This window comes from Pan troglodytes, chromosome 13, assembly GCF_028858775.2.
Source record: "Pan troglodytes isolate AG18354 chromosome 13, NHGRI_mPanTro3-v2.0_pri, whole genome shotgun sequence".
Lineage (NCBI taxonomy): Eukaryota > Metazoa > Chordata > Mammalia > Primates > Hominidae > Pan > Pan troglodytes.
This window is the reverse complement of record NC_072411.2, coordinates 34,919,314-34,941,994: the sequence shown is the minus strand read 5'-3', so window position 1 is coordinate 34,941,994 and position 22,681 is coordinate 34,919,314. Positions and strand designations below refer to the sequence as shown.

General features: G+C 40.3%; 1 protein-coding gene across 6 annotated transcripts in view; it reads left to right on the top strand.

Moving 5' to 3' along the window:
- Window positions 1-22,681, top strand: part of NCKAP5 (NCK associated protein 5) — a 996,333-nt gene that overhangs the window by 782,881 nt on the left and 190,771 nt on the right. For all 6 annotated transcript variants that reach the window (XR_010149730.1, XM_016949712.3, XM_016949711.3 and 3 more), the window contains exons 8-9: window positions 6,449-6,517; window positions 16,365-16,403. Coding sequence is in view for 5 of the 6 variants with exons in the window: in XM_016949712.3 (XP_016805201.2) it covers window positions 6,449-6,517; window positions 16,365-16,403 (108 nt within the window). In the remaining variant the exon portion in view is untranslated. The remainder of the gene's footprint in view (window positions 1-6,448; window positions 6,518-16,364; window positions 16,404-22,681) is intronic.

The window sequence follows — 22,681 nt, the reverse complement described above, 5'->3', positions numbered from 1 at the left end:
GACCTGTATTGTGATGTCTGTAATTCTTAATAGTGACACTTGCATTTTCTCTTTCCTTTCCCTCTCTGCTTATCCTTTCCCATTCCTGCTATATAAATATTCACTGTTTCTTTAAATCACATTTAGTTAAGAGGGTTTTTTTTCCTGTTTTTTTTTCTCTGTTGCCTTAAGTTGGTAGCAGGTTAATCCTGAATCTCTAATAAATGCAAATGGATTAAAGAAAATCATCAGTTCAAGATTATTTTAACTTCACCAGCATGATTGTTAATATCTTTTTTGTCCCATGGGATATGTAGGATTACATCAATTAAATTGGTCTCTGTAACTGAACACAGTAACCATAAATGTGACTATTGTGCTTTCACCAGCACCCTTTAGGTATTTAATTTGCTTGGCAGTAATAGATTGTCAGAGCAGTAAACGTGAGGCAAGTAATGTAAACGGTATAATGACGGTAATTATCTGAATGGATCGATTGCAGTGTTTTTGCAACGTGATATTGTGGGTAGGAGCGAGGTGTAGATATCCCATATAAATTCCCATTTTCAGCTTTATTTCCATACACGTTTTTTCCAAGACATTTAAAGTAAACAGTGTGAAGTGGCATTTGCAGTTCTCTCCTTTATCTCTCTTCCCATTATCCTTTGTACTGCTGGCTTACTAAAATCAGCAGACTCCACAAAAGGTAAATTTCTCCAAAGAAATCATGACTTTGTAGAATTGGAATTCTAGCATTTTCCTCCGTGATTCATGGTATCCAAATATCTGAACTGGAAATCGCTTTTAGATTGGCAAGTTGGATATCTTTGTTTATTAACTAAGAAATTATAAACCCAGCAATGGTAAGTGACTTGCTAAAAGTAACTCAAGATGGCATTGCCTAATAAGACTGCAACAGAATGGAACTGGAACCGGAGCCTGCTCTTCCTTTTGGTCTGGAGGAGGAACTGAGGGGTTCCATCTCAGCTGCAGAGACGGAAAAGCTTCCATGGGACTGGCCAAAAGCAATCCCTGAAGGGAACAGCAAAGTCAGTTTAGTTTGGTGAAGAATGAAGAGAAGAAACAGTCTGGGAATAACCAATAACTGTGCTTAAAAAGGGCAAACGGATGATCAGCCTGAGCACAGAAGGATCGTGCTGTGTGGCAGATGTCTGTCCATTATGAGACCTGAAAGAATGTGGCAGGATCCCACCTGAGGGACTGGGGTGTTCACAGGTTTGTTAAAACGGATTCAGCCCCAGAGCAACAAGGTCAAAGCCAAGGATCAAAACTGTAACCTGAAGAAGAAACAGTGTTTGAGGAGTTCTGGAATGTGAACTGTGACTGAGTTGAAATGACCTGACCTTGATCAAAATGGCGAGTCACTCTCAAACAGACTTTTCCCGGGAGTTTTCCTCATTTTTGTGCCCTATTCTGGTTCAATCATTTCTCCTAAGTTTCACTGTTGATTAAAGTAACAAACTAGCCTACATTTGAAACTTTTCAAGCACCTGCCAAAGAAGACATTCATATCACCAGGAAACACAAATAAAACCACATATAACCCATGCCTTCTGCATTTTATCAATAACAGAGAACCCTTGAATTTCAAATTACTGTAAGTAGAAAAATAAATACCAGATACCCATGTAACTCCTGCTGCCAGCGTGTGTGCCCAGGGAGATGGAAAGCAGAGGGCACCAAGGAAATGAGAAAGCCCAAGGCCAGCACTGCACACAGGTGGACACGTGGCAGATCCAGTGGGCTGTTGGGCAAGGCTGGAAAGTGAGCAGACCCAGGTGGCTGTCTCAGAGAGGCAGCCTGCCGGGAAAGAAGGAGATAAAGGGGAAAGAGGAGGTGCAGTGTGGAGACGTGGTTGTGAAGGGGAAAAGGAAAAGAGGGAATTTCAAAGCAATTTCTTTTGCTACAGAAGCAAAAGAACATAAGACCAACCAGCCATTATCCATTAAGGAGACCAAACCAAAGGTGGGGGCAAAGGTGGAAGAAGCCTGTGTGAAAATGATATACGCTGGCAAAGTAGGAAGTATGCAACTAATAAAATAGCAGGAAAAAAGGAGAGAAAGGAAGAAAGGTGATTGTTGGATATGTAATAGGAGGGAGTCAGAGGACATGGTGGGTGTCGTGTGTGTGTGTGTGTGTGTGTGTGTGTGTGTGTGTGTGTGTATTTGAGTCAGGGTCTGGTTTTGTCGCCCAGGCTGGAGTACAGTGGCACAATCATAGCTCATGCAGCCTTGACCTCCTGGGGCTCAAGCAATCCTCCCAACTCAACCTCCTTAGTAGCTGGGACTCTATGCATGCACCACCACACCTGGCTAATTTTTATTTTATTTTATTTTTAGTAGAGATGGAGATCTCACTATGTCGCCCAGGCCGGTCTCGAACTCCTGGGCTCAAGGGATCCTCCCACCTTGTCCTTCCAAAGTGCTGAGATTATAGGTGTGAGCCTGTAATCACCACACCCGGCCAAAGGACATGATTTTAAAAGTAACAGAGGAAGACAAAAAAGGGGTAATGACACTATTAAAGAATCTTCGAGAGGTAGAAAGGAACGAGGCAGGAGAGGGAGGGACACTGCACTCAATATATACCCTTTAATATAGTTTTAACTTTTGGATTCTTGTTAATGTTTTATGTATTCTAAAAAACAAAATGTAATTAAGAAGAGAGGAAATTAAATTTGAATACTATCAGAAACAAATGAACTGAACCGAATTTCAAATGAATAATATAAACACACTAAAAGGGGAGGAGGGGAAAAACCAACTTAGTAACTTTGGAACACAGTATTTTTACTTTATACTTTTGTTCTAAAGAAAAACACAAAACTGAACTTTTCCTAGCACTGGTTTGGGTAGCATACCAATTTTGTACACATGGTAAGATTGAACAAAGGAGTTAAAATAATGCTGAGAGCCTGAGTGCTAACCATACAAAAAGGAAGATACTAATATGAAAAGGAGAAGATACGAAAGAATCCTGTAGGGCTTGGGGTGGGGTGGGGGTGTTGAGCCTGTGCATGTAGGAGTGTGGAAAAATCCTTCCACTGAAAGTGACTAGAAGCAGTGACTCCTTGGTAGCAACTGTTACAGGCTAACACCCAGATCTTAGTTCCCAATTATCATTCCCCGAGTAAGAGGAAGTAGAATTCCTTAGAGAAATGCCTGATTTCAGGGATTGAAGCAAGGAAAAAGCAAGATGGTCCTAGAACATCTCTTTTTGCTGAAAAAGAAAGTATTTAAGAAATGATGGGTACATGTCAAAAGGATACAGACACCAGCTTAAAGGGGCTCACCTGCCCAAAGCTGGAGTGATTTGAACATCAAAATTATCAGAATTGATGTTTTCATACTAACAAATAGGAAAATCACTTACCTATGGAAGAATGTCAACTCATAAATGTAGATAGAAAAATGGAGTTAGAAGTCACCATATGCAACCAAGGTAATCAATGATTTGGTTAAAAATCATTGATGGTTGCTTAAATAGGTAGGTGAAAGTTTGATGAGCAATAGGATATTTTCATAGCCTCAAAGTATCTCCCCACAAATTACTTATTAATTGCAAGAGGAAAATCAGTAACTTTACAGTGGGGAGATTTGGCAGACCCTACCTTAACCAAGTGATGAAAGTTAACATGTCCAGCAGCAGGTCCCATGGATGTCACGTGGCTGCTATGATGCACTGAGAAGGGCCCAGCATTGCCTGTGCACTGTTTCCACCAAATATGTATGAGGGAGCTCCAGAGAAGCCCAAATTAAGGGATGTTCAACAACATAACTGGCCTCTACTCAGAAAGGAAAAAAAAAAAAAAAGAAAGGTAAGGAAGAAGAGGAAGTAAGGGGGAAAAGAAGGGAAGAAGAAAATAAAAAACATAAAAAGACAAACTATTCCAGGCCGGGTGCAATGGCTCATGTCTGTAATCCCAGCACTTTGGGAGGCCGAGGCAGGCAGATCACCTGAGATCAGGAGTTCAAGACCAGCCTGGCCAACGTGGTGAAACCCCATCTCTACTAAAAATACAAAAATTAGCCAGGTGTGGTGGTGGTCACCTGTAATCCCAGCTACTTGGGAGGCTGAGGCAGGAGAATCACTTGAGCCCGAGAGGTGGAGGTCACAGTAAGCCAAGATCGTGCCATTGCACTCCAGCCTGGGCAACAAGAGCAATACTCCATCTCAAAAAAAATAAATAAATAAAAGGCAAGGTATTCCGGATTAGAGGTTACCTGATGAATGGCAATGACAGTCGAATGCAGTACATGATCACAGGTAGGATTGTATACTGGAAAAAAATTGCTATCAATGACATTATTGGGACAATTGGTGAAACTGGAAGAACTGTAGATCACATTGTGGTACTGTATTTATATTTCCTATATTTCCTGAAATTAACAACTATACTGTGATTGTACAAGACAATGACTTTGTTATGAGGAAACACATATGGAAGTATTTAGGAATAAAACGCATCATGTCTACAAGGTACTTTCCAGGTGCAGAAAAGAAATGGAAAGGAATTGATATGGCAGATGTGGCAAAACGTTAACAATTTGTGAATCTTAGGAAAGGATTTGTGAGGTTCTTAATGCTATCCTTTTTGTTTTTTGATACATAATATTTTCTGTATTTATGGGTCATGTGACATTTTGTTACAGGTATAGAATGTATAATGATTGTGTCAGAGTATTTGAGGCATCCATCAGCTTGAGTATTTATCATTTCTTTTTTCTCTTTTTTTTCTGAGATGGAGTCTCACTATCTTCCAGGCTGGAGTGCAGTGGCATAATCTCCACTCACTGCATCCTGCACCTCCCAGATTCAAGTTATTCTCTCACCTCATTCTCCCGAATAGCTGGGATTACAGGGGTGCACCACCAAGCCCGGTTAATTTTTATATTTTTAGTAGAGATGGGGTTTCACCCTGTTGGCCAGGCTGGTCTCAAACTCCTAACCTCTAGTGATGCACCTGCCTCTGCCTCCCAAAGTGCTGGGATTACAGAAGTGAGCCACCAAGCCCAGCCTATCATTTCTATGTGTTAGTAACACTTCATGTTCTCTCTTCTAGCTACTTTGAAATATTCAATACGTTGTTGTTAGCTATAGTCACCCTACTCTGCTGTCAAAAAATAGAACTTACACCTTTTATTTAACTATATATTTTATCTAACTTATATCTGTAACCATTGACCAATGTCTCTTCATCCCCTCTTGCACCTACCCCAAATCCCAGCCTCTAGTATCTATCATTTTATTCTCTACCGTTATGACATCCACATTTTTAGCTCCTGTATATGAGTGAGAACATGCAATATTTGTCTTTGTGTGCATAGATTATTTCACTTAACATGACTTCCAGATCTGTCCATGTTGCTGCAAATGATATTATTTCATTCTTTTTTATGGCCAAATAGTATTTCATTGTGTATACGTACCATAATCCATTCATCCATTGATATAAGTTTGAAATTATTTCCAAATAAAAGGTTTAGAAAAACGGATGGGAAAAAACTATGAAGTTAAAATGTTGATCTGTGTACCACCTAAAAATCATACCATAATTTTGAAAATACTGATTTAGATTACTATACCCCTACTTCCAAATGTCAAGGAGGATTTTAGAGAAGGGGCAGGTAGAGCCAAGATTGCTTGGGGGCTTAGAGCGGGTGGTGATTGTCATAGCCCTGGGAAGGGTTCACTGGCACAGTTGAAGATTCAGACAGGAACCTGCAGTGGAACCAGGTCACCTGAGGTGGAGGGCAGCTTCATATCAGCATTTCACGCCCTTCTAAAACCTAATAAGCTTCCAGTGATTACTTTTCTTTCCCCTTACTATTCTACATCTCAACCTAGTAACCATATTCAACCACATACCCACATGGCTCTAAGGAGCGAGAAAGCAGTAATATTACAAGAGTGTGGGGAAGGGGATGCTTAAGTATAGTTCAAGTCTTACATTTCTCATTATCTTATGTACATAAGTCAATGACTAACAATGAAAGTAACATATTTAGTTTGCATTTGGAATTATGCTTTCATGACTTTATGTGAGATTCTTTTCTGTGGCCTAAACAAATATAAGTCTGTGAGTCTGTGATGGGCCTTAATGAAGTGGATTAAGGCATTTCTCCCATTTACATTTTCATAGAATAAAATAAACATTGTAATCTTTTTACGGAACACTCTCACATCAAACCATGATTTGATTTTCTACCTGTTCAGAATATCAAGTTTTGCATTTCTTTAAGTTCTCATGTATTTTAGTGAGCAAGTTGGTAAGACAGAAGTCATCCCTGCGATATTTATAATAGTACTTAGAGTGAACTTGTCATAGGTACTTCTAAAAGATTGTTTTGGATCACGAGGAGATATATTTAGTAACTGTATGGAATAAGTTGTCACATAACACAACATTTCATTGATTTATTTGTGTTATTTTTGTATCTTACTGCAGGCAGAGAATTCAGCGTTGGCTTTGGAGAATGAAAATCAAAGGGAACAATATGAGCGATGTCTTGATGAGGTAAGGGGGATGGAGAGGCTCCTGATCCAAGGCTGGACTAGTTAGGATTCCCTTAATCTGATCTCAAAATGTGTGTGTGCTACCAGTATCCACAAAACATCAGCATTTTCTCCTCCAAAGAAATGTAGTAAACATGTAGCCATTGAAAAGGAAGTGTGTGTGTGGGCGGTGTGTGTGTGTGTATGCGTGTGTGTGTGTGTGTGTGTGTGTGTGTGTGTGTATCTGCCCCCCTCCCTCCCTAATTCCTTATCCAGGCATCTGTATATTCCTTTTGGTTGTTGTTTCATATTCTTGGGCCACAGTTTACTGCATGATAAATTATTTCTGTCCAATAAGTGTGATCCCTTCCAATGAATGAGAAGAACCATGTCGGGGCATGCTGCATCTCCAGTTGGATACCATTTCTGAAAAAGCAAATCCTTAATAGAGTGGGTGGGGATGATGTTCACAGTTGGCAACCAGAGGGAAAAAAATCAGTAGATTCAGAACAAGACAAGAAGAGAAAGAGAAATGAGGAAGAAAATTGGAGCAGAATGGAAGAAGACAGGGCTATACGCATGAGTAAACTGGATAAATATTACGTGATGATAATGAAGAGATGATGGCAAAGATAATGGGCATTTGAGAGTTTCTGGGAGGTGAGGAGAAAACAGACATGCGCTCAGAGCCCTCGTCCTCCCCTGCTGTCACCTCATACCATCAGGGCTCACACCAATCACCGACGCATCCTGTCTCTCCCTGCCACGATTGGCCATTCGCTCCCTGACAAGTTCTCACCTAGGACCTGTCAGTGATTGCAGTTGTTATTTAAATGAAATCACTTCTTTAGTCATCTGTCCAGCACCTTAAAACTTTATTGTGTTCTGAGTAATTCAGTTTGAGATTTGTTACAATGTACCTGATGCAGATTTTAGAAAGAAAAGAAGAACTGCATTTCGTCTGGTTCCAGTACCTTTCCAGTGGGAACTGCCAATATATCGTCAGTCTTTTTCTCCCTACTATCCATGAGGGAAATCTCTTCTAACAAACTCCTCTTGATATTTCTTACCCTCTCCATTCCCCTGTCCTCCAATGCACTGTCTCAGAAGTCAATGGGATGATCTATAAGGAACACATGCTCAGCTCCCAGCAGTAACGCCGTATATAACTCTTGTTCCCTTCAAACTGGAAGCAGTCTCTCTCCTCTGAGGTCCAGTAGTCCTTGGAGTCTCCCTGCACCAATGGTTTTAAAAATGTGATCCCTGGACCAGCAGCGTCAGCCTCCCCTGGGGCCTCATTAGGAATGCAGATTCTCAGGACCCACGACAGACCTACAGAATCAGAGACTCTGGGGTAGGGCTTAGCGACCTATGTGTCAACAAGCCCTCCCGATGATGCTGGTGCACTTGATAGTTTGAGACACTGTCATCATCATACCACTTTGTATTGGTTACTTGTATGTGGTTGAAGAACTCTCAAAATGTCCTCAGAAAATTATTTGTTTAATATTAGATATGTTAATTGTTTAATATTCCCAACCACATACACTGGTTACTCAAGCAAAATGGTATTTGCGATTCTCTGCCCTGTCAGGACCTTAAAAAACCAGAATAATCTTGACAATGTCCAAAGTTAAACACTAAAGTTAGTTGACTCTGACATGGCTCAGAGTCTAGTGAGGCCAGTTCAGCAGCCCTCACTGCTCCCCGGGCTCGTGGTCCAGTCAAAGTTTAGGGCAAGAAAGACCAAATAGATCCAAGGATATTTAAAGGAACATACAGTGCCTTTGGGTCATATGTATTGATTAGCAAAGTTTCACTTTAACCTCCTGCACAGAAATTTCTGCTGAGATTTTATCTGTATTTAGAAGTCAGATTTATGTGACTCACACCACAGAAACTTTGTCCCAGTTCTCCCGTAGGTCAACCCTCCCTGTCAATCAAAACACTCACATTTCTTTATGGAAACTCATAGTCTGTATTTTGTGTGTTTCCCATGCCTGCATTCCGTACGTTTCATCAGAATGTGGGGGACAAAAATATAAGTTATCCACAAAATCATTTCATATAAAGTTTCCACTGAAGACAGACTTTTTAGAGGGCGTGTTCCTCTGTTCTTAGTTGCAAAAATTAACTGTTGCCAAAGAGGTGATTCACGACAAAGAACTGCCTCTAAGCAATACGCATATTTTGTATTCATGAATACTGACCCCTGATTACACATGCAGGTTGTTTTATAACTAATTACATGAGGGTAGATAATCCATTTCCACACATTGTAAGAGAACACTCTCAATGGGGTAGTTGAATGTAGTAATAATGCCAACTGGAAATTCTTTTCAAGGTTTTTTATGCTAATTAAACAAACTAACAAGGTAAGGCCTCATGTAAGTTTTTTCCTTGCTAGTGGGTGTCATCAAACATACACAGGTGGATAAATGTAAATTTAAAATGTTTTTCAGACAGGCACAGTGGCTTATATCTACAATCCTACCACTTTGGGAGGCTGAGGCAGGAGGATTACTTGAGCCCAGAAGTTTAAGACCAGTCTGGGCAACACAGGGAGACTGTCTCTACAAAATAAAAAAAATAAAATCATAAAACCTAGGCGAATGTAGTGGCACGTACCTGTAGACACAGCTATTTGGGAGGCTGAGGTAGTAGGATCTCTTGGGCCCAGGAGGTCGAGGCTGCAGTGAGCCATAATCCTGCCACTGCATTCCAGCCTGGGTGAAAGAGTGAAACCCCATCTCAAATAAATAAACAAAATGTTCTTCAATCCTTTTTGCACTGATGGTTATTTTCTGGGAAATGAGGAACATATTGAGGATTTGGGGAAAACACTTGAGAATCTGTGTTCCAATAGAAGAGCACATTTATTCAGAAGGTAACAGACTCACATTCCTAGATACACACACACACATACACCCTGGCTTGCTAGGCATGCACATCCACAAGTGCACACACCTACAAATGCATGCGCACACACCTGTATACAAACAGGTGTGCATGCATACACTTCATCCTCACCGCTACTGCTCCCTATCTCATCTCTCAGCCTTGCAGTACAAAGGAAAAAACAAGGATTAATCTTAGAGTTTGGAGGTTTGCATGTTAGAATCAAGTTTCTTAGTCTAGCTATTTGACAGACACTTAGTGGTGAGCAATGACTTGCTATTTATTCACAGTATTGCCTTGGCCACAGTTTCTTTCATACCTACTATTCCCATGTAAAGAAGTAAAATAAGTAAAATAACATCCAAAACCACTGCATTGCACTTCAATGGATTCCGTTGTATCCTGCAAACCTTTACTGGATGTCAGCCTCACCCAGGCCCTGAGAGTTCACGGCACTCCCAGCATGGCAGGAGAAGTGCAAGGGATGGACAGTCATAGAGTAGGGAGGTGAGAGAAAGTCACAGAGCAAATGAGCTGCACTGAGGACTTTGGAAACACAGGATGCAGTCACCAGAGGGCAGGAGGAGCAGCGGGTAGGTGAGCAGAGGAGGGGGCAGAATTGGAAAGGGTATCTTCAGCAGAAGAAGCTGCAGCAGGTGAGGTCTCAGATCCAGAACAGCAAGTGCTTCTCCTCCGTACCTGCTTGGTGGACTTACCTGGGGACCTTTAAAAATACTGCTGGCTGTGTCACACCTCAGAGATTCCCATCTGACTCTGCTCTTGGGTGGAGCCTGGGCTTTCTGTTTTTTTAAAGCACCACAGGAGATTATAATATTCACCTGGGGTTAAGAACACCACAATTAGATTATCTGAATGCTGTGCTGTAGAGAGCATTTTCAGAAATTTTCAGTAGAAGGATGAAAGCTCCCTCCACCAAGTTTAGATACAGTAACAGAAGAGCACAGACCCATGTGGAAGTTTTAAAGTACTTCTGATTCCACAACAATGTCTGAGATAATATAAAGCTACAGGCAGTAAAATAAAATACAATAAACCATATCCCAGTGTTTCTCAAGGTGTGTTTCTGGGAGCCCTTTGCATCACAAAGATGTGTGGTGGTTGCTAAAATTGCATATCCTTAGACCTCATTCAGACCTTCCCAATCAGTATGCAGGGACAGGAAATTGGCAATTTTCACAAACATTCCAGGAGGAGCTTCTGCACGAAAAGTTGGAGAAACTGCTTCTTCCTCTCCAATCAGAGCTGGGCCCTTACAGTCAGTGACGACGGTGGAGTTGAGTTATTTTCCAACCTCTACACTTGAGAGTGCAAGGACATTGAAAACTAGGCCTTTGGATGTAGTTCAGAAATAGACAAAAACAGAATTTTAAGTAAGGGTGGAAGTAGGTTGCTGAGACTATTTCTCACCTGTCTCTCTGATCCACATGCTACATGCCTAGCCTAGACTGTAGAATCATTCCCAGGACACTCTCAGGCATATCCTACGGCTGGGCCCTACGTCATCTTTAAAATCAAGGTTTTGGCCGGGCATGGTGGCTCACGCCTGTAATCCCAACACTTTGGGAGGCCAAGGCGGGTGGATCACAAGGTCAGGAGTGCGAGACCAGCCTAGCCAACATAGTGAAACCTCATCTCTACTAAAAATACAGAAAATTAGCCAGGCATGGTGGTGGGAGCCTGTAGGCCTAGCTACTTGGGAGGCTGAAGCAGGAGAATCACTTGAACTCGGGAGGTGAAGGTCGCAGTGAGCTGAGATTGCGCCACTGCACTCCAGCCTGGGTGACAGAGCAAGACTCCATCTCAAAACAAAAAAAAAAAAAAACAAGGTCTTGATAGAAATGGAAGACGATCGTACTTGTCACTTTCATATGTTCAAAATACTCATTTCTTGGAAATTACAGATGATCTATTCCTTGTTTGCTCCAGATTCTATCGCCCTGGAGGCAGTCCCTGTATTTGTTTCCTCATTATTTCTGCAGGACCCAGCAGATTCCCGGCCCACACTAGGTGCCTAATGCATATTTGTTGAATGACTAAATGAATGAATGGACAGTATCAGCAGGAAATTAATTTTCAAATTAGTGTTTCCCCAAATCCCACATATATATTTAGACTAATTTCTTCAGTTATCTCTTCAGAGATGAGCACTCATTTATTATGCACTAACCCAAGTAATAATCCCAAGATTAATCAGCTGAAAAAAATAGTGGACCCACTTCAAATAGTCTGATTTGAATTAGAAGAGAACTTTATGGGCTTTGGATTAGGCAGACTGGGGTTCACTGTTCACCCTTTTCCAATGTTGTATGGGGCTGTGTATTTACCTCTTCGAGTTTCTTTCTTGTTTCTGTCTTACAGGATTGTTTCACAAAGTAAATGAATAATACAGATGCTTAGTGACTTACATTTATACATGTATATTATGTGGACACACACACAAACACACGCACACATATACATACCCCTCATGCCTTTCCAAGTAGAATCCCTTATTCTTAAAACATTTTTTCGGCTGGGCGCCGTGGCTCACGCCTGTAATCCCAGCTCTTTGGGAGGCCGAGGCAGGCGGATCATGAGGTCAGGAGATCGAGACCATCCTGGCTGATATGGTGAAACCCCGTCTCCACTAAAAATACAAAAAAATAAATAAAATGAGCCGGGCATGGTGATGGGTGCCTGTAGTCCCAGCTACTCCAGAGGCTGAGGCAGGAGAATGGCGTGAACCCGGGAGGCAGAGCTTGCAGTGAGGCGAGATTGTGCTACTGCACTCCAGCCTGTGTGACAAAGTGAGACTCTGTCTCAAAATAATAAAATAAAATAAAATAATTTTTTCTTAACTGCTTACCTGAACATGCATTATATTTTCCGAAGTTCAACTGGCCTGATTCACATTTAGGGGTGACGGCTTTATATCAAGTCCTGTCCTAGGTGGTTTCACTGATTATGTCTATCATCTCGTGCCTTTTTCACAACTTTAGAGGTAGGCAGCTCCCCTATTTTATGGCTGAGAAAAGTCAGATTTCTCTCCCATCCCCTGCGCACGTCAGTGTATGAAGTTAACATAGGCACTGTTTTAACCCAAGTCCATATTCTCCATGCTTTCTCCTAGCTGCCTCAGTACAATCAACCAAGATCAGAAGCATAGAACACCTCTCCAAAGCACATTTTCAAAAACACATACTTTTTCTGATGAGATTTTTCAGTTACTTTGTTGACATGACAGTGGCTTTTCATGGTGAAATAGCTCATGAAGGTATGAAAGCAAGCCCACTAGCCAGGAGAGGACTGTCAAAGTATAGAGCATGGAGATCCTGGCTCCCCACGCCCATAAACCTGGAAGCTTCTCCACCCTCCACCCCAGCCCTTGGCTGAGAATTGGCTCCCTCTCTGAATAAACTGCTTAGTGTGGCTTCTTATTCAGCTTCAAGGACTGTTTTTCAATAAAATAATAGAGAACTCCATAGCCCCAGCTTTTCCTCCCTCTGCTCGCCCACTTCCAAGAGAGTGCATGGAGGAATCACGAGCCCTGGAAGTTTTTCAGGGAAGAAGAGCAAAGTTTTGTGTGAGTAGAAGATCAGCCATGTGTTAGAGGAGCTAGATTGTCTGAGAAAATTCTTACTGAGAAGGAAACACGAGATGTACTCAGGCGCTCTCCTTGGCATTCCTGTCTCGCCTGCAGCCCTGCTCCATCTCCTAGGAGCAAAGGGGAGAGGCCTCCATGGACAGCCTAAGGGAGGCTGTACTACAAGCTAGTGGCTTAAGGACTGCCAGCTTTGTTTTTCCAGTGTGCTTCAAGTCCCTTGCAGCCTAGCCCAGCTGCTGCCCTTTCTCTGGAGAGGAAAGCTGGCAGATGACATTGGAAGTGATTTGTTCTCACTAGCTGGGCCTATGGGTGTGTGATTATTTGCAACCCAAATGTTTAGGGCATAATGCTAGGTTGAGGGCAGGGACGCATTCCAGGCATCATCTTTTGAGCCTAGTAGAGGTTGCAGGCACAAACTCCAAACAGCTGTCCTATTTATGCATCAGGGAAGTTAGCTGTTAAAAGCGATAACAAAACCTCAGACACTGTCGTTATAGACAGTATGGAGGAAAGCATGTGTATAATCTGCCTGATCTTTTTCAAAGAAGCAGTGAGTCCTTCTGGGTAATATAACCTCATGTCAGTAGGTAAAGAAATAAGGCATTCGTGTATCTTTGTTCAGTTTTCAAGAGGAGCAAACAATTTTCCAAAGTACATGCCAGAAGGAACTGTGTTAGATATAGAGTCTCTAAGCCTATAGGGCAACTGCTTGGATTGTGAGATATAACATATTTCCTCCTGTGGGCTGTTAGAGTTAGGATATTAGTCCGTGTCTCCTGATAAATCATGGATAGAGCTATTTTATGTGACCACCGTTACCAGAATGGTTTCAGTGAGAGACCAACTGGGAGAAAGAAAAGAAAATATTGATATTGGGCAGTTTTATGAGAATGTAAATCAAATCCAAAGTTTGAGATCCAAAAGAAGTAAATTATTTATAGCATGAATTAACTTTGGTACCTTGTTCCTGATTCAACCTGCATGAATAGTTCAATTCTTCTGTTTTGTTTTGTTTTGTTTATTTGCCAACAATAAAATAGATGATATGTAGTTTGACTTTGAATTCTCAGTTACTTATGAGTTGGAATGAATGCTGGAAAACTGACTTTCACTATTATGCTATTGGTCAATTTGTATGGGTTGGATAACATTTATCACTGTTGTGATCACATATAAATAAAGTGATAAAGGAACATATGGCCTCAGTTAATGAAAGTATAGTTTATTTTGGTCTGTGGTAGTTCTGTAACTTGTGCTTCACTCAAAAACAATACCTAAGAAAACATTTTATTTAAAATCATAGTTTCAATGAAGAGGCTTTCTTTTTTACTTAATGTCTGCAATGTAACTTTGAAAAGACTTCTGATGGGAAAAAAAATCCTTCTTGTGCATATAATTTAACTAATCAATTACAGATAATCTGATTTTAGTCTTTTACTGCTTGTGGTGTGATTGCCTTCTAATCAAAAGTTGATGACAGCCTGTGTTTTAATTTTCTATGAGACTTACTGGTAGCCAGCTGTTGTGAAGGATGTACTATTTGTCAGTATTGAGTCAAAAAACAATTAAGCTCCATGGAAACGTTCTTACTATAATCTGTTCGACTATACTAGATAGAGAAAGAAGCACAAATAGTTGGGCACCACCAAAAACAAATATGTTACCAAGAGAAAAATAACACGAAAGTGTCCCTCAGTCTCCCGTTGACTGTAAGAATTACCATGATGATTAGATGTTTGTCACACTGTGTTATAATTGTGTTTTTTGCCAACTCACTGCCAGGTATGAGTCTTTGAAGTCAAGGACCATGGCCCAATCATCTAGCTTTGCAAGTAGATACTCAGAAAATTTATATTGGATAAATGAAGGAAGAAATGAATGAACCAGAGTGCCTTATATCTAGGATATTTAAGTATTCTGATTTAGTCTTTCATGCTGTCAATTTCAGTTATCACATTAAATGTTTACAGTTTATGTATTAGCTGAAAAATACCACCTAGTTCACCTGTCCACCTTAATTTTATCAACGGTAGCCATGTAGCTACATAGCTTCAAGGTAATAGTGAAATTTAGTAGGTGATTCTATGCAAAGTATTTTGAAATATGCAGATGAAAAAGAAATCTTAACACAAATACATACAGTATTAATGAATGGTTACCTGGAGAAAATGCCAGGTATTTGAAACACCAGGAACATGTTACTGGTTTTACATGTGGTCCTTAGCTGGAATTGTGTTATATGCCCACTCCTAAACCTATCATTGGAATTGCCAAGATTGGCTTAGATTAATCAAGATTCACTGCCTTGGGCTGAGGAGGGATTTAGGTTCTTCTGCTGTCTCAAGCTGCCTGATACTTGAAGAAAATGAGGTCCCTGAAAATATTACTAAGAATTATATTTGGTTGTTCACTGGAAGAAACTCAAAATAACAGTGACTACCTTATTTCCACCACACAGATGTTCAATAGACAGTACAGCTCCATAACATCATCAGGACCAAGCTTGTCCTTTTCTCTGTCCAAATATCCTTAATATGTGACTGTTGTTGTCAGGGTAGCTGCTGAAGCTCCAGCCATTACTGTACTTCCATTTCTAGTCAGGAAGACGAAGGGTGAGCCCCCTTCTTCTTTGAGACTTCCTGTAAGCCCAAGAGAATAGTCTGCTTATGTCTTATTGGCCAGAATTTTGTCACATGGCAACATTTTGCTACAAGAATGGCTGGGAAATGCAGTTGAATGTGCCCAGCCCCAAAAGATTGGGTTTGTTACTCAGGAAGAAGGGAAAAAATGGATGTTGTAGTAAACAACTACCAGATTATATTACAGGTAGCAACAACAAGCGCGTGACATAAGCAAAAACATTGAAGATGAAAGCAGGACACATAGGAAACAATGAGTTGTCCCTATGCTAGACCATTCAACCTATCTCTATTGCAAGTAATATTAAGCAGTGAAATAGACAGCAAAGGAATAGGAAGGACAGGCAAAGGATATTGTAAATCAGCAAAGTGTAGAAACTGTGTACAGATAATTAGGACTGTGTTTTGCACTATATCATTTTTTAGCCTTCTTGGAGTATATGAAAGGATATCATTTTTCCAAATATGGAAATGTGAAAGTCAAGGTATGAATGATCTTTTAAGTGTAACCATCTTAATTAGCAACAAGGTCACCTTTGGAGAAAGCAAAATATTACCTAGAAGGATAGGCTTATTATGAAAATAATCAGATCTCTGGATATAGAGGAAAGAGGCAAATGAGGAGCTAATTAGCTACAATAAGCTGCGAGAAACTTATTGGTAAATTAGAGTCGGTGCATATAAAGTCTCATTATTATAAATGACAACTTTTTCTTTATTTTTTAAAGGTAGCCAACCAAGTTGTTCAAGCTCTGCTTACTCAAAAGGTAGGTCACTTTCTGACTTTATTCTTTTCAAGGCCCTTTTGTGACTATATTGGAGCTCATGTTGTTAAGCTAGGAAATTGTGATTGATAGATGCAATACTTCTGTATTTATTCACTTAGTGAAAATCGTGTGTGTTTTAGATGGCATATGAAGTAACATCAGTGACCAATAGAATTTGTATTAAAAAATCCAAACTCTCGGTAAAATAATAGAAAGCCTTTTGAAGATGATTTTCATTTACCCAGATGAGTAGCAAACCCACCATTTTTATTTAGTAAATACAAACTTGCAATAAGTTGGTGAATTCTCCCAATTCCTGTAAAACGAGTATCTTCTTTTGGACAGCATTAACAAAAGTCTAAAATTCAGCAAGAGTTAGGGAAGTCATTTAATTTCCCTGAGCCCTAGTTCCTCTTCTGTAATGTGGGAATAACAATTCCCACTTCCTGGGATTGCCGTGGTGACCCTACAAAAGGAAGCATGTAGAACAGTTACTGCAATAGTTTGTGGTACATATAAAATAATGGCAACCACTGTGCCTGAAATTTCCATACCTATGAGTTTGCTGCCTTGCCATTCTGCCTGCAGACAACATCAGATCACATTATCGGGACAGACAGTAAATGCAGGTCAATTTTGCCCAAATTTGGCCGTTTCAGTGAATTTTATGGAATGTTTACCATCTCTGGCTATGAAGTTTCTGAGAAGCTAAATTTTAGTTCCCTCAGATTTTGTTTACTTTGATTTCTATCTGTGAAATAGAGACTTCTCCAAAAGAAACTTTTAGATCCTGCAGCATATTCAGGATGATGTGATAAATGGCAGCAAAATAATTTATGCCATTTTGATTTTTTTAATTGAAAATAATTTTATTAGGGGTTGACTGCTGCTCATGGAGATACTTAAATATTCTTTAAAATTTCTATGATACAGGCATTGTGATACTTTTGCTAGACTTTCTTGCCTACTATTTCTGTGAAAATGTCACAGTTCCTTCTACAAATAATTTTAACTGCTTCCAGTTTTATACTAACATGCATAAATAGATTTGAGTACACTTACGTAGAGTTAGAATTAGGTTCCATTGTGAGCAACAGAGATCCATAATGAGGTGGCTTAAATAAGCTAAAATGTTAGTTCTTTCTCACATATAAACCGACAGGTAGGCCGAACAGGAATGGTAGCTCTGCTCCATAAAGTCCTTTGGGTCCCTAGCTTCCATCTCTGTATTTCATGGAATGTGGCCCCATTTTCAAGGTCACTTCATGGTCCAAAAGGACTATGCTAGCTCCAGTCATCACATCCACACATTCCAGCCATCAGGAAGGGAATAAAAGCTGAGGAATATGAAGAGGATAAAGGGCATACAGCAGCTGTCTTTTAAAGGACACTTCCAAAAGCTCTCATACATTACTACATACATCTCTGTGAACAGACCTTACTCACACAGCCACACTAAACAAACCCGGCAAAGAGGTCTTTGTTCTGGGTGTGTGCCCAGCTGAAATTACTTTGGAAGAAGGTGAGAAATAGATATTGGAGGACAAATTATAATTGCTGCTTCAACATTTTTGAATTCTTTTTCTTTTTCTAAGGCTTTAATTTCTCGATTGTTTTTCTCCTGTTTGAAACTCTATGCTGACTTAGTTACAAACCTAAGGAATGAGGGGAGTGCTATTGCAGCTCTGTTTACAACTGTTGAAAGACTTCCCATGCCTGCTTTTGTTAATGGTGCCTCAGGAAAGAGACAAGGAAGCCATTTGGTGCGATAAAAAGGAAAACGGGACCCTTCAGGTCAGCTACAAAAAAAAAAATAGCTACACAAATCCAAGTAATAACTAGTAAACAGATAAATCTACCTTGGTACAGTTAAGCAGTGAGACACAGAAAGACGTGCTACTGTGAGATAGCATACCTCAGGGACACTATGAGGCAGAAAGAGATGCTGGGGGCTTTTGGAGATTCCAAAAGAATCATGTTCTGCAGAAATGTGTGCCTCCAGTTTTTATGGGCCCTGTAAAATTGCTGCAAAAAGACTAAAATTTCTTTTTAATTAAGAGCACAATATAAAATATACAGTGTACTCCAAATGCAGATGAGAAAAATAATTCCAAAAAGGAATGTAGGTAGCAAAGACAAAACAGAAAAAAATCTTGAGCGATTTATCTAAGTCACCAGAAGATCCTTGAGGTGAAATAATAAGCATTACTCTGCAGTTTTAGAATATGCCATTAGTTATGACACAAAGGCAAATCTGCTGTGGCTTCAGCTCTTCACTGGGCAGCCAGAAATACATTTTTCATGGCATATCATGAATTGGCCCAGACAAGCATCCTGAAGTAACAGAGTCTACTGATACTGATAGAACAAAAAAATTATTTCCATGAACTTAGCAGTTTCTGTTCAGTGTACCTGGCCAAGTAATTCAGTTTATCTCAAAAACCTGTGGATTCCCTTAGGAGAATGGACTGTACCCCTTTAGAACAACAATACAAAAGTGATCATATTAAACCCAACTTTTCTTCCTTTGATGCCTCCAAATCATGGGTCCAAGTCTACAAGTGCGAATGAAATCAGTAATTCAGGTTAAATTCATATTGTTATCTGAAATATATTTTATCTTCATTAAGTCAATTACATTTGCAGAAAATGTAACTCACCTAGGTTCTTCAGTGTTTTGGGTTTGTTTTTTGTTTGTTTGTTTGTTTACCACTAAACAAAACACGGAAGAAAGGCATTTTCTCTGCAATTATTTTCATTCATATGAACAGTCTCAGGCTTATCTGCATGTTCTTTGGAGGAAACACATATTTCGATGATGTGTTTTCTTCACCGACATGGAATAAAGCTGGGTATGGTAGAATCCAGCCATTCAGGCAGAAACAGAAAACAATTTTATAGCTTGTACCTGAGAAAACTCCAAATTCCTATTTCCCCTGTAAAGGGGCAATTGAACCATCTGTGTCCACTTCTCTAGCAGTGGTCTGTGTGGTATCAGGTGGCTGTTTATATTTAGCAGGCATTTACAAGCCTTCAGACCCCACATGCAGCACTTTAAATCCACAAAGTCGTTTTGTTCTCAAGGCAGCCCCGTGAGGTAGGACTAAAAAAAAGTTTGCTCATAGTTTCAACTGCCAGGCAGTGGCAGAGCCCTTGCTTTAATTATGGCTGTTGCACTGTAAACCCCACGCTCTGACCCACTCCCTCATTATTCCTCCACAATCCCATTCAGTCACTTGTTTTTCTCCCCCATAGTTCAATAGGACAGAGAGAGATACCATGAAAATCAAAAGAAGGATTGAAATCCAACGGCTGGTTATGATCACAGGGAATAAAATAAAAGGCAGGGTAGCCACAGGACTTCCTAAAACTTCTGGAAGTATTGCTTATCTTCTGTAGCAGGAAGAGCATTTAGAGTTTGATAGCTGTGGATAAAACTGACTCTATATATTTGGGGTCAAGCTTTCTCAAAATCAATCTTATTTTTAACTCCCAAATTCCCCAATTTCCAGGAGCCTTGGTGAGTATTTAATCCTGAGATTGTCAACTCGCTTTGGTAATGGGCTCAAGTGACTGTAGTTACATGAACTGTTTAGCCATTGCCCTTATTAAAAGTGGTTTAATCCGAAGGCTTTTAGGGTGGAGACTTGCAGTATGTGTTTTGCCACAGGACTCACTACTTCCTGTGCAGTATCCCGGTTCAGTCAGACTTTTATGTCACCTGTCTTGCCTTTTAGTATTCGATGTTGAAGCCCTGGATCAGTCTGAGATGTGACCAGCCTTTTCCAGAAGTGGCTTTTCATGTTACAAAAGTCTTAGCATTTGGGGTAGAGATAAGGATGTATCCATGAAAACCACCAAGAAGGGGTGTGACAAAAGAGGCTGGTGGTTTTGGTGGCCATTAGGCTTCAGGGAGGGAACAAAGCAGCACTCGAAAAGACATCCCATGAAGCTAGTGAGAGATACAGTGTTTTGAACAGAAGCCCAATTTTGTGCGGTGCCTTGGTTTACAGATGAGGAAACTGAGACCTAATCAGAAGCAATCACTTCAAGGCCCTGTGGACAATGAAGACTAGAGCCCAGGCCCTCTAAGCCCCAATTCCGTGTATTCCCATGATAGACACTGCCTCTGAAATAGGTATGCCACTATCATGTCATTTTTACATGGTAAAATCAGATTTAAATAGTTTTCAATGACACTCCAGCGATCATGTTAGTGTATGTCCTGCTTCTAAGCAATCAGCATTTTAAAAAATGTACTTCAGCCTAGAGCTGATAACAGTTTTACTCTTCAATACATAAAGTAACTGTACTCCTATAGGTACTGTATAGCAGTGAGTCCAGAATCATCTTTAGCCCAAGCACAGGGGGAATTTATCAGGATTACAGTGTGTGGATCCTCCAGGGAAATTATGGTTTGGGATCATTAAGATGCACAGGAGCCCATTAGACCAGTGTATCACATTGCTCAGCTGTAATCTCTTAAGTCTCTGTTTCCAATTGATAGTAACATGAATAGTGCAAGGAAAACAGGTCTGAGTATTTTCTTGAACCCAAACACCACTGTACTTTTTTTTTTCATGATATGAAATGTAGTCAAATCTTTGGCATTATTCCTCCATGATAAATATTTATGTTATGTCCCCATTTTCTTATCTGAAGACACAACCTTATATTTTCAGTGAGGTTATTTCTTGAGGCCTGATACATGCCAGGAAGTCATAGAAGAAAAAGAAGGATTATGAGAGAGGATACATGGTACAGCCTCTCCCTTGAGCCATGATCCCAGACTATGGCACCTACCCAGAGGAGAGTTCTTTTGTTTCTAAAGCCTTCCTTGGGGAGGCTGTTCTGGGTCTTGCCTCTGAACTGGCAGGGTCAGAGTAGCTGCTCTTGCATCCAGCCTAAATGTATCATGCAGTCATGCATTCCTTTATGTCAGGGTGCTCCTGATGGGAGCACAGAGGAAGCTAAGACAGCCAGCTGCCCCCTCCACCCAGATACTACAATAGTGGTTAGCAAAACAGTTGTTTATATATATCCATTCTGATTGTGTTTATGAGTGTGTACATGGGCACATGAGTGTTTTTGTTTACAGTTTCTTGGGAAGGCAACTCTCTGGCATCAGTTACTGGTGATCCACAGCTTGTCTGAAGAAAATAAGAATATTAAAAACAACTCAAGCGATTCTTTCCTATCTACAGATTTTCAGAGCAGCTCATTTCTGTTTGTCAATGGCCATCAGATCAGTGTCACATCCCTAAAGCCTCTGTCTTTCCTGCTGCTGTGTGCTGAGCTGGATGTGCCAATAGTGATGAACAGAGAGTTCTCAGGGTCGATAAATTGTGTTCCCACTAATGAACTTTTACCATACCTTAAGTAATACTAATGGCCTTTGAAATTTGGGCACTTGTGTAAAGACTCTCTATAAAGTATATTGATTTTTTTCTTTCATTCTTTCTTTTTCTTTTCTTTTCTTTTTTTTTTTTTTAACCCATCTGAAGAACTCTTTCAAGTTATTCTCAGTTTTGCTGCTAAAAATCGTGGTTGCTATTGCTTTCAGGTCCCCTTTTACTTGCATATCCACACTGTATGCTTCCATTTCTATATCTCTACGTTGCAAATGAGGACGATTGTGTTTTCCCATCCAATAGGTACTATTAATATTTATCTGCCTCACAGTCAAGTCTTATTAACTGCTTAATTAGCAGTACTAAAAACAATTAGTGTTTGGGAGCAGAGAGTGTTATATACATGCTAAGAACAAAAATCAGCGTGAGACACAGACAGAAGTTGAATTCTAAATAAAGAAAGCAAGTTTTGCCGGGCATGGTGGTTCATGCCTGTAATCCCAGCACTTTGGGAGGCCGAGGTGGGTGGATCACGAGATCAGGAGTTCGAGACCAGCCTGGCCAATATGGTGAAACCCTGTCTCTACTAAAAATACAAAAATTAGCCAGGCGTGGTGGCACATGCCTGTAGTCTCAGCTACTCAGGAGGCTGAGGTAGAAGAATCACCTGAACCCGGGAGGCGGAGGTTGCAGTGGGCCAAGATCGCGCCACTGCACTCCAGCCTGGACAACAAGAGTGAAACTCTGTCTCAAAATAAAATAAAATAAAATAAAATAAATAAAAATAAAGCAAGTTTCACCTTTTTTTTTTTTTTTTTTTGAGACTGGGTTTTTTTGAGACTTTGTTGCCCAGGCTGGAAAGCAGTGGCACGATCTCGGCTGACGGTAATCTTTGCCTCCTGGGTTCAAGTGATTCTCATGCATCAG